This window comes from Pseudorasbora parva, chromosome 9 (genome assembly GCF_024679245.1).
Source record: "Pseudorasbora parva isolate DD20220531a chromosome 9, ASM2467924v1, whole genome shotgun sequence".
NCBI lineage: Eukaryota > Metazoa > Chordata > Actinopteri > Cypriniformes > Gobionidae > Pseudorasbora > Pseudorasbora parva.
The window spans coordinates 24,185,252-24,198,277 of NC_090180.1; the positions used below are offsets into that span (position 1 = coordinate 24,185,252).

Sequence of the window (13,026 nt, forward strand, 5' to 3'; positions counted from 1 at the left end):
GTAATTTATGGTAATTTATTACATAAGACATATATATTCCATCTTCTAATTTTGTTATCAGATTCTCTATGGTATTTGGGGAATTAGTAATTCAGGCCAAGTACCAATAAAATTAAGCACATCAAAGTGCCGCTATACTTGAATTGCGTTGTATTAAGCCCATATTGATGCATGGAGATGGCTGGAAGTGAATTCTTAGTCCCACATTAAATTTGGAAGAGGATGAAAGCACACTACCAAAGCAGAGTGAATCTTTAATGCTGCTATTTCGCAAGAGGCAAGAGGCTTTTTGTGTCAGAGCCACGTGATCCAACCACTTAAGAGTCCGCAGTGTCAGAAACCAGAGTTTACCCCACATGAGGACATTAAATACCCCAACCCTTCCTTCTCTGTTTGCCCCACCATACCCTCTCAAACCCAGTGCTGTAGAATAGTGGTTCTCAACTCCGGTACTGGGGACCCAGTGCACACATTTCGTATGTCTCCTTTATTTAAAGTTGTCATGAATTGGCTTTTTTTATTTTGTTATCTGTTGTCAGAGGTCAACTTATAACGTTTGCATGGTTTTTACATTAAAAAACATCATAATAAATAAGTAATAGGCTATTTTCTACACTGGTTTTGAGGCTCTCTCCTAAACCCTCTATTTTGATGAGTGTGCCACACTGAAGACTTGGAAGTAAACACCCATGGCTAGGTTTGGATAAGATTTGCATATTTAATGAGCTTCTGTTCCCCTGTCAGTTCACATGAGGAATTGTTTTGAAAGTGGAAACCAGAATGATTCGCTCACAGGGCTCGCAAAACGTCTTTATCTAACAAACATGAATAATTTACATCTCTCCCCCACCCGCAATTGTTTGGAATATTAATTTTTCATTATTTGGCCCATCCGATTGGTAGATATAAGCTCAAACTGCACACACACTCACGTGTGTGTGCATCAAGTCAAGAGAGTGAACAAGAACGAGCACATCAAGAAAGGAATGTTATTTCACTATTTAAGATTCAACGGCTAACGTTTTGGTAGTCCATCTGTCTGGAAAACGTACTCGGTTACTTTCGTAACCTCGGTTCCCTGAGAGAGAGGGAACGAGTATTGCATATGGGAAAAACTCCTTTTCTCGAGAATATGAAGCAAAACTTTATTAATAAAGGTATCTATGTAAATTGCAGTGCAGCTGCACGGCCATAGCCCAGCGCGAGGAGCGCTCTGATTGGCCGGGCCGCGGCAACTGCAGGAACCTATGGTGAGGCGGCTGAGAGGAGCGAACCAATAGGGGCGCTCCGGAGAGACCGCCAAAAAAGGGGGCTTATATTAGCATACAGGAGGCTATATAAGACCCTGATTCACCATAGGTGTCAGGTTTTAAAATCGATTGAAGCGACACCTGAGAAGCACGAACACGACACGGAACGCAATACTCGTTCCCTCTCTCTCAGGGAACCGAGGTTACGAAAGTAACCGAGTACATTCCCTTTCGAGAGAGGTTCCTCGTATTGCGTATGGGAACACAATGTAAAACGCTGTGTGTGCTGATTGACCCAAAATCCCCAACTGAATGAGGGAAAGTCATAAGCATTGAAAGTCATATAAGCAGAACGCAATAAGCAATCGTGTTGCCAGGGCTGCAGATAGAGCCCTAGACGGAGAAAAGCACTGCTTGTAAAGCTGGGACCTGTGGGCGGAGGCCCAGCCTGTCGCCGCACAAATATCTTCCATGGAAGTGCCACATGACCAAGACGAGGCCATGCCTCTAGTGGAGTGGGCTTTAATGCCTGTAGGACAGGTTAGGTTCTAGACCTATATACTAGTGGGATTGCATCCACTATCCAGTGTGAGAGTCTGTTTCATAACAGCACAAACTTTAGTGCAGCCACCGAAGCAATGAAGAGCTGATCCGACTGCCTGAAGGGGGCGGAGTGCTCTAGATACAATCTCAATGCCCCTTTAAGAAAACATACAATATGATAACTTTCTCTAGTGAATGTGCCGCAATCGGAGCATGGTTGGCTGCTATGGCGGAGACATATACTTTGAGCGTGGAGGGAGAATGCGGCGGTAGCGCGACGGAACAAGAGAAGAGGAAGAGTGAGGACAAATCTGCAGTAGCGGCGGAAGAAGAGCCGCGGCGGCAGAGTGAAGAGAGCTTCGGCTTGAGTTTGCTCATGTCCTCTAACAATCTCTCTCTCCGCGGCGCTATTCAGCGCGACGGAACGAGAGAAGAGGGAGAGTGAGAAGAGCTCCGTCTTTCCGCAGCGCTTATACGGCGCGGCGGAACGAGAGAGTCCTCGCATAGAACAAGCCTGTAAGCTCTAGAAGTGGCGTTGCAGCGGCAACACACACACACTCAACATAGACACACAGAATAAAGGATATTTAACGCCGGATGGCGCAGCTGGAACGCCGGTGGCTGAAGGCGGAGACCCGGAGGGAATCCGGCGTCCTCAGGGCTGCAGGAATGTTCCGCTGGTTGCTTTTCGACGGCGGTTTGCTTGATTCCGGAGGTCAGTGATGGTGTCGCTGAAGGAGATAAAATCTGACACCTATGGTGAATCAGGGTCTTATATAGCCTCCTGTATGCTAATATAAGCCCCCTTTTTCGGAGGTCTCTTGGAGCGCCCCCATTGGCTCGCTCCTCTCAGCCACCTCACCATAGGTTCCTGCAGTTGCCGCGGCCAGGCCAATCAGAGTGCTCCTCGCGGGGCTATGGCCTTGCAGCTGCACTGTGCTTTAGATACCTTTGTTAATAAAGTTTTGCTTCATATTCTCGAGAAAAGGAGTTTTTCCCATACGCAATACGAGGAACCTCTCTCGAAAGGGAACACATAGCCCCAGGACATTGGGCTTTGCGACCCCTGGCCCATACATGTCCGAGTCTGATCGCGAATCGCAATGAACCTATCACATATACTATCACATATAAAAAATAAATAGTTTTACTCATAAGTACGTTACACCATTCCTGTCGGATCCAATATAGAAGAAACAGTATTGTGTTTCATCTCAATGGCCCAAATTTCCAGCGTACACCTTGCGTACACCCAAACCCCCGGTGACTTTGAGATTGATCAATATGGACGTTGGTGTACGGCACGCTCAAATCCTACGCCAGCTCAGGAGGTGGTGTACGCATATTTGAGTTAGTGCGAAAATGCACAGAAAAACTATTCCTAACACCACAAAACGCACTGACAAAGATATGCTATATTATGACCCACTGTAAAAAAACAACAACAACAACATAGTAATTATAAACTTCTGTGTTTATTTTTGTGCAACATATTCAATGTTTAATTTGTGTGACTAAAGGCTACCAAAGCATTTGAGGCACGTATTCCTCCAGTTGTGAGCCGTGCGCTTTACCTGACGTTTCAGGGTTAGGCCCAGCAGCTGCGCACAGATTGGGACTGAATAATTCAGACTGACAAAATAATAAAAATTACATTCTTCTTTTTTTAAATAATAATAATAATAATAATAATAATAATAATAATAATAATAATAATAATAATAATAATAATAATAAAATAAATAATAACGACATTCTTCTTCTAAATAACAATAAGTGTCATTAATAATCAAAATCATAATAATAATAATAAAATGAATCTTACAAATTGTCATGCAATTATTAATGTGAATGAATGGAATGACTCCACATCACATCATCATTACTATTGTACACCCCAATACATGGGCCGTGATACGAAATTAAATGCTAATTGTTTCAAAACATGTGCTGTAAAATAATGCATTGTGATAGGTAATTTATCATCCAAACAGCTATTTAAACTGCTGGAGTGCGCATCTCAACCTCCACACTATTAACAGTCCCACTCTTTAAACTCCCAAATAAAACAATTTCGTTTTTTTCCACTTCCCTGGTGATGGTCTCGATGGGCGCATCTCAATCATCTTACTAGTCCACTAGTCAGGGCACTGATCAGGGAGTCAGCCTATTGACTTATGTCCTAATCAGTGCCCTGACTAGTGGACTAGTAAGATGATTGAGACGCGCCCGATCTTCATTTTAGAGAATTTTCGCTTCTTTGCCGTCTTCCGTGTGTCCATGGCGTAAAATGAAGGCATGGGGGAGGCAGAGACTTGAATATTTAGGGGCGTGTTATTCTAATGATGATTGTTTTCAGCTGCGGCATTTATCAAGGGCAAGTATTGCGTACACCTGGATTGCAGAGGTGTGCACAGTTTCATAAATCAGGAGGTGAGAGGAGTGTAAGCATAATCTTACGCCAACATATACGCCCGTTTCTACGCAAGATTGATAAATGAGGGCCAATATGTCTGCAAATCAAACTTGACCTGCCTTGTTTACAAGCAATTCCACAGTGAAATGAAGCAAACAAACTTGCAATGTCTTACGCACGTGAGCTAGAATTTAATTAAAAATAAAGTTCAACAACTCATTCCTAATATTAGAATCAAAAGGAAGCTTATGCAGAGACTGTGTTCTTCCGCAACCAGGCACAGCAATATCTTGCTCTCTTTGGCATGTTTATTGCTCGGTAGCACGATCCGTTTAGCTCCACGGGGCTACATAAGTAGGTGTACATATTTATCTGTTGAGGCGGCGTTTCTGCATTCTATGATGTCAAAGGTCGACATATTCTTAGATCTCTCATTTGCTGGGCCTGTTGTCAATAAAATCTTTTCTTTGACTAACAAGGAAGTTTTCAGCTGCAAAATTTACAGAATATTCTTATATCACAATTAACTTTTATATTTCAAAGGCTCAAATTAGATTTTCGCAAAGTTGATTTACTCTGTGGCTGCTGTGACACTTGTTCACACTGCTAGGAAAAGCGCTTCTGCTATTAAAACTGGAAACTGAGGGTAACGCAGATATGACGCAATTGACAGGCGACTCCCTCAAACGCTATACTGAAACGTCCCGGGTCATTGGTTAAAATAGCAATTTTCTCACAATTTACAAATAGTTGGAAACATTTGGGATATTGTAAGTACTCAACTGAACAAAATATATACCACTGGCCTAGTGCATTTTGGATATTTTACTGCAAAAATACTACATAGTGCACATTTAAGATCATCAGCTCTTTAGAAAAGAACTGAACTGAAGTTGTCAGATAAAGAAGACATACAAAATGTGCAGATCACTTGGTCCCCGGAACCAGTGTTGTATAAGAACTTATCTCTTCAGTGAGGCACAGTCAGAGCATGTCATAATTGCAGTGTTGTGGACTTTGAACTGTACTAGTTAGATCTGACTGTATCTCTAAAGGAGAATGTTGTGTTTTTGCATTAATTTCTAAAGTAGAATATCTCTGCAGAAGTGTTAACTTGTTACTGGACTTCTGCAAAAGTATAGCCTTAACATATTTCTACATTAGGGTAATCTTGTTACTACATCAGTGTTGTCAGTGTATAGTTCAAACTGAAATCATGAACCACTCTTCTGAGCAGCTGATTGGTTCTCTAAAAGCAGACTGCTTTGGCCAATCAATCTATTTGTTCTATCTGCAGAAACCTATTTATTTCTGCCCTGAACTGGCTCAACTCAGAGTAGCGCACCATGGGTATTTTCCTACCTGTCCACCTTCCTACCCAGAACCACCTGTCTAGATCTGATAAGGGTTCTCCCTACTTCCTTCTATTCACTGTATTTATGTGGATGTTTTGACAGTAGCCTTCTCTCCTTACAGCAGCAGCATAGCAGATCTAGTCCCCCAAGACATTAAATCCTTTTTAATAAATTCTGTTTAAATCTATTCAGAGGGTTGTCATTATTGATACAGGTCCTTCTCAAAAAATTTTTTAGATAGGAATTTTGGGTTTTCATGAGCTGTATGCCAAAATCATCAGTATTAAAACAATAAAAGACCTGAAATATTTCAGTTGGTGTGCAATGAATCTAAAATATATGAAAGTTTAATTTTTATCATTGCATTATGGAAAATAATGAACTTTATCACAATATGCTAATTTTTTGAGAAGGACCTGTATAGTGAGGAAAATAAGTATTTGAACCCTGCTATTTTGCAAGCTCTCAAATCAAGGAGGGGGCTGCAATTGTCATCATAGGTGCATGTCCACTGTGAGAAACATAAACTTTAAAAAAATCCAGAAATCACAATGTATAATTTTTTGTATGATACAGTTGGGAGTGTAATAAATAGGTTAAAAAAATCATACATTGTGATTTCTTGATTTTGTTCTTCCAGATTACGTCTCTCAAAGTTGCCATGCACCTATGATGACAATTTCAGACTCCATGATTTCTGTGGGAGATCTTGCAAAATAGCAGGGTGTTCAAATACTTATTTTCCTCACTGAATATATATATATATATATATATATATATATATATATATATATATATATATATATATATATATATATATATATATATATATAATCAAACACTAGTTTCACAGTGTCTAAACTAAGGCGTCTTCAGCACTGGGTTTAAGAGGATATTCATATGAGGGTAATCAGTAATTTGGCTGCGATCCAGGCTTTTTTTTTTTTTTATTATTATTCAGACAGGATAGCAGTGTGGAAATTTAGTAGGGAATTTTTGTGCAACAGTTAATGGATGAAAATGACATACTCATGTGAAAAGTGATTGCCGAGTGGGCGGTTAATGGATTGGATCAGCCAGACCTTAATATTATAGGCTGCCACGTTAGCACCAAATACAATGAACAATTACAACAGTGACAAACAGGAGGACATCATTAGTGTGTTTTTCTGTCCGAGTAATACACAGACAGACGTAGGGATAAATTAACCCTGATGGCGATGAGAGGCAATGACAAGCAGAATTTGTCAAAGGATGTGCCACATTCAAGCACAAATAATGAACCAGAGAGGAGGTAACCATATGTTGGACAGTCCTCCTCTCTAATGTATTCTATCTCTTTCACTAGCTCGCTCTCGTTTACTCCTGCGAATTCTTCATCCAAACCTCAATCACGTATGATTGCGTAGAGAGAGAGAGAGAGAGAGAGAGAGAGAGAGAGAGAGAGAGAGAGAGAGAGAGAGAGAGAGAGAGAGAGAGAGAGAGAGAGAGAGAGAGAGAGAGAGACTATCACACCCCATTCACTGGCTCATTGTCGATGTAGGCAGCACTAGTCTCGATTTAACATTTTTACATTTGGCAAGGATTCGCACTGTTCTCGTTGTGCTGGACACTTGACCTTTAAATTGCAATTCTTTTTGGGCAGAATAAGAAGTTTCGACGAGGAGAACAATGCGATGAACTCGACCAGAAGAAGTATGAATAGCTGTGAAATAATTTGGAGAGCTCAGAGGTTTACTGAAGTTAAACGCGCTTCACTCATATACCACTATAGTGCCTGAGAACGCGCGTTCTTGAGCCACGGGCTCCATTTATTATCAGGATTCATGCAAAGTTATCTGGAATGAATTCGACATGTGAATCATGTAGCAGTCGCTTGGAGGAGGAATTGCGCTTCTGCTGTCATCGGCACCTGGAATACCTGCGTGACAGGTTACCCGCTTTCATAGGACGTCTTTTTAATTTATCTATGTTTTTTTGCATCTAAGATGGAGAACGGAAAACGCGCTTTATGTAATCTTATGTGAAACTCACAACCATCTGATATAGTCTGAGAAGAGGATGAGATTTTAGTCCTAATTCACAGGATCCTCTGGATTTTTCGCAGGGATCGGAATGAGAGCTGTCTGAATTTGCGCGGGTAATTCAGTATCGTTCTATTAATTATCCCCAGTTATTGCGTTAGCAGCTGCACCAGCTCATTTTATTGAATACTCGAGATGGCCGCGATCGCCAGTTCTCTGATCCGACAGAAGCGCCAGGCGCGGGAATCCAACAGCGATCGGGTTTCTGCCTCCAAACGACGCCCCAGTCCCAGCAAAGACCCCCGCTCTCTCTGCGAGCGACATTTCCTGGGGGTCTTCAGTAAAGTCCGCTTCTGCAGCGGCAAGAAAAGACCGGTTCGTCGGCGACCAGGTCAGTGCTGGATGCTTTTTAAGACTACAGCCCCCACCCGAAGCCTCTGCTGCAGTCTACAGATCCGCTGGAGGAGCATATATCCTCCACTGTATTTTACTGCAAATCAACCTCCCCAAAATCCCACCTGTTTCATAGGTGTTGTCTATCGGTATTCACCAAACGATTTGCCATACTGAATGCACAAATCGTTTTATGTTTATATATATGATATTTATATATATATAGGCCTATATATGTTTTATTAATGTCATTATTAATGTTATTGATTAAATCAATGGTTGTCATTTTGTCATTTTAATCAGAGGCTGTGCAATTGTTAAAAGATAATTTTCTGCAAGAATGCAATTGACAAGTTTGCCCGTTATGTAGTGCAACAATGCAATTTTGTAATAGCCAGAATCCAGAGGCACTGCAGTGCAGCAGGGCTTTCTTAGATGAAATGTTTAGTAGTAAATGTTTCCCTGATGAAAAAGCCAGCATAAACTGGCAAATGTGTTTTGAAATATGACCGAACAGCAACAAACCAGCTACCAGTTGGTCGAGCTGGATTTTACACAATAATGATCAGCTTAGACCAACTAGAAACCACAGCTACAAAACACATTTAGCAGCTTAAGCTGGATTTTCCAACAGGGACTGTTACTGCAGTGTAGAGAGGGATTGTACAGTTAGTTTTATTGATGGACACGGTCTCACTGCCAACTGAACCACGCTATCGTCCTTTTTCGGCTCACAGAAAATAGCACGAAGCGTGTGAAACGATAAAAAAAAAAAAAAAAAAAAAAAAAAAAAAAAAAACCTTTTCAGGATGTAGGACTAGCGCATACCCTCTTCCCAACATATGATCAGTTATTTGACGTATTATGTAGAATAGAATTTGTCTGTAAAAATGTTGTTTTTCCTTCTCCCCCGTAAGATGCGCCCTCGAAACCTCCACAGGTGTCCCGTAAGGGCGTCAGGCTAGGTCAGTAGCTCAGTCTCCATCCATGTGCTGTGTCTTCCAGTTACCCACCCCATTTCGTGCTCATGGGGGACTAGCTCCTGTCTAACGGCAGTCGCCGATGTCTGCCTTGTCCTTGTAGTATGCTTCCGACTATTGTTCTCTCTGTCTTTGTATTATTTTTATGTATGTCTTATGCCTTCTCTCTGGTTCTCCCTCCTTTTTCTTTTGTCCTTTCTTTACTCCATCTGAGCCCCTGTTCTAGGTCTCTCTCTCTCTACCTGTTATGTTTCTGTCCCCCTTATCATGTGTGCTCTGTTCCCTCATTCTGTTTCCGTGCAGTGAGGCTCGTGTTTGCTCTGTGCTGCTGATGTGTCATGTTTCTCCTGTCAGTTGTGGTGACTTATAGTCAAGGTGACCATTCACCATTTCATGATCATGGCATCATCTATCAACACATACGATTTTAACTTTTTCTGTTTCTGGAATGAGGCAATATGGAACATGTATGGTTCAACAGAATTATACTGTGTTTGCATTGTATGGGAAATATGAAAACAGTGTTGATAAAAAGTGACATGGATTATCTCAGGTGAATAGACACATGCTTATACATTGAGTGCATACATTGCTACATGAGTAGAGACATGCATGTACACGAATCGCACAGAATCTGCCAGGAACATGTCCAAGTCATATTTGGACCCCCCCCCCCCCCCCCCAAAAAAAAAAAAAAAAAGAGACTCAAATTGTTTTTTTTGGTTTTTTTTTTTACATAGTGACATTATTTTAATGCCTACAAAAATGTATTTTGTAATGCAAAAAAGCATCCTCATTACTGTAATAAAGAAACTCTTTGTTTCATTTAATTATTATATTATAAATAATGTATACATCATTTATATTTGTTGTAGTGTTTTAAAGGAACACTCCACTTTTTTTGAAAATAGGCTCATTTTCCAAGTCCATCCATTCTGGCGGTACCACTTTTAGCATAGCTTAGCATACATCATTGAATCATATCAGTCCATTAGCATCAGTGCTGAAAAATGACCAAAGACTTTCAATATTTTTCCTATTTAAAACTTGACACTTCTATAGTTACATTGTGTACTAAGATAAATTAAAAATGAAATGTATCAATTTTTTTAGACCGTTATACTTTACCATTCCTGCATAGGAACTTTGCGGCCATCATGGGTGCAGCGGCGCAATGATATTACACAGCGCCTGAAAATAGGCAAACTTCTTTCAACATACCAGCGTGACAATCTGCTTGCCGAGAGAGCGAGCCTTGTAACCATGGAGACGTTTGTGAGAGACGCTTCAGAAGATATTTACTTTGGTGCAGATCCCGAACCTTATCTATTTGAACCGGAATAACAGTTACACTGAAGACAAGCTTTTGAAATGTGAAAGAGAAAGTGTGGCTGAACAGACTTGGGCAGAAGGGACGAGGAGAGCAGATTCAAACTGGTGAGTCAGAGAAGAGTCCAAATTCAAGGAAAAAATGGTCCGACATGGATTCGGTCTTCCGACCTTTTGATTTTGACTAACTGTTAACGTAATATGTGAATGAAATATGCTAAGACGAAGACAGAGAGAGTGCTCGCGCTCTGCTCTTTTTCTCTGTCACTCAACTAACATGCGCCCTGTCACCTATCACTCATAAATCACAATAACTGATCAAATAAGGCTTTAACATTCTACTTTAATCAAACTATACACTACCTCACCAGAACTCTACAACAAAACTACTAACGTTATATACTGTATAAACCAATTGGCCACGCAAACCCCCACGTTAAGTGATTGCATTCACAGGTAACGTTAGCTAAAGACAACAGCAGTGCTTTTCAATCTGGTCATTCAAGCTAACAAAAAAATAATAATAATGTTATACTTACAGCCATGGGGGATGATACACTTTGCCCTGTCTGACCATATCCCAGAGTTTCTTGTTTGAATCTACAGCTGTTTTAATCTCTATGGTTCAGAGCAGTCAACCACTGATTCTTTCGTTCCTTGTTTTCGTTGGTATTCCGTGAAACATGATGGTTGTATACACCTTCGACTCACTATCACAGCTCTTATAACACACAGAACCATGGATAATCGCAGAGTAAATCCACTACAAAATTTGCCGGCTGCAACTCTGCATTATCTGCAATGTCGGATTGGAAGTTACCTATCTGAGGACTACTTTCAGGCGCTGCGTAATATCATCGCACCGCTGAAACCCATAGTACGACCGCAAAGTTTCATAATTCTTACGCAGGAATGAGAAAATAGGTCCTATCTATATCTATATAAAAGTCTAAACTTTTAATTTTCTGTTGGTCTTAGTACACAATGTAACTGCAGAATAGTCAAGTTTTAAATAGGAAAAATATTATCTTTGAAAAAGTAAAGTCTCTGGTCATTTTTGAGACCGATGCTAATGGACTGATTCAATGATGTATGCTAAAAGTGGTACCGCCAGATACAGAGATCAGCTGAATGGATTCAAAAACGTTAAAACTCAACTGTATAACTCTAAGGGACTTGGAAAATGAGCCTGTTTTTTTATTTTTTATTTTATTATTTTTTTAAAAGAGGAGTGTTCCTTTTAACCTTTTATTTAAAATTTACTAAAACAATATTGTATTATAGGTGTGCACAATTTGGTAACACTTTAGTATGGGGAACATGGTATACATATTTGCTCTATAAGTACTAATAAACAGCCAATGTCCTATTATATAATATTAAGCAACTAGTTAATAGCAAGAAATGAACCCTAAAATAAAGTGTTACGGGTGATATTGACAAACTCTTATTTCACGGTAACAATATCTATCACAATATTTGGTCCCACTTTATATTAGGTGGCCTAAGCTTCTTATATTTAAGTACAATTAACTTATTGTGCTCATATTGTATTGCAAAACACATTTGCTGCTATTGAGCTGGGATACGGGTAAGGTTAGGGACAGTTTTGGAGGTTTGAGGAGGTTTAAGGGTTGGTTAAGGTGTAAGGTATTATTATTACAATATTAGTACAATATATATATATATATATATATATATATATATATATATATATATATATATATATATATATATATATATATATATATATATATATATAGTGCATTGTGTCAAATAATTAATTTTAATTTAAGTGCATAGGAGTTCGTTAAGGCCACCTAATATAAAGTGGGATCCAGTATTTTTGTTATTAAAAATTAGAATAAAAAAGCTAATTACAAACAACAGGACATATACAATATAACAAAAAAAATATATTAAATTAATTAATAAAAAAATTCAAGTACAGTGGGTTTATTTAACATACAAAATCAGATTTAAAAAAAAAAATTCTGCATAGTCTTCAAGGTAAGAATGAATTATACATTCATAATTATTAAAACTACAAAAGTTATTCATTCAAAAGTAGTAAGTTATTTTCTCTTTTGTTTGATTAACATTAAAGGGGGGGGTGAAATGCTGTTTCATGCATACTGATCTTTTTACACTGTTAAAGACTTGGAATCCCATACTAAACATAGACAAAGTTTCAAAAGTTAAGGTGGACGTTTGATGGGAGTATTTCTTTGTCAAAAATACTACTTCCGGTTAGTCATAAGTTTCGGCAAGTTTTTTGAGATCATGCGTCCCCTTTGACGTTAATGGGGGCGGAATTTCCTTGTATGGGCCTTACGGACAATTCTACCGGAAGCGCGTGAGAGAGAGAGAGGGAGAGAGCGAAAGTAACAGGCTACGCCCATCAAAGCGCTGGCTTGTAGGATGCTGGACAGGTGATGTGCACATAACAATGTCACCAAAAAAGTGCGTTTTTGGTTGCCAGACCAAGACAGTCCTGCACAGATTCCCCAAAAACCCCGCGTTAAGGCAACAGTGGATGTAATTTGCTTTTCCGGATCAGCAATTGAGTTGCGCGAATGTTTATATCTGTTCGCTGCATTTCGGTGCCGACTGTTTCATAAACAAGGCCCATCTCGACGCCGGATTTTCCCGATCGCCTAATGCTGAAGGATGGAGCAGTCCCAACGTTAGAACCGCAGGCGGTGAGTGAGACTGCTTCAAATGTCTGTGTTTTTG

At 39.8% G+C, this 13,026-nt stretch overlaps 1 protein-coding gene across 5 annotated transcripts in view; it reads left to right on the plus strand.

Moving 5' to 3' along the window:
- The window catches only part of fgf12a (fibroblast growth factor 12a), a 218,238-nt gene that overhangs the window by 44,158 nt on the left and 161,054 nt on the right, over window positions 1-13,026 (plus strand). The window contains exons 1-2 of one of the 5 annotated variants that reach the window (XM_067454391.1): window positions 7,069-7,979; window positions 8,899-8,946. The exons of 2 other annotated variants lie outside the window; for them this stretch is intronic. In XM_067454391.1, the coding sequence (XP_067310492.1) occupies window positions 7,784-7,979; window positions 8,899-8,946 (244 nt within the window). In that variant the 5' untranslated portion in view covers window positions 7,069-7,783. Of the gene's footprint in view, window positions 1-7,068; window positions 7,980-8,898; window positions 8,947-13,026 lie in introns of those variants that run through there. 2 more of the 5 variants (XM_067454395.1, XM_067454392.1) reach the window with 2 other exon arrangements.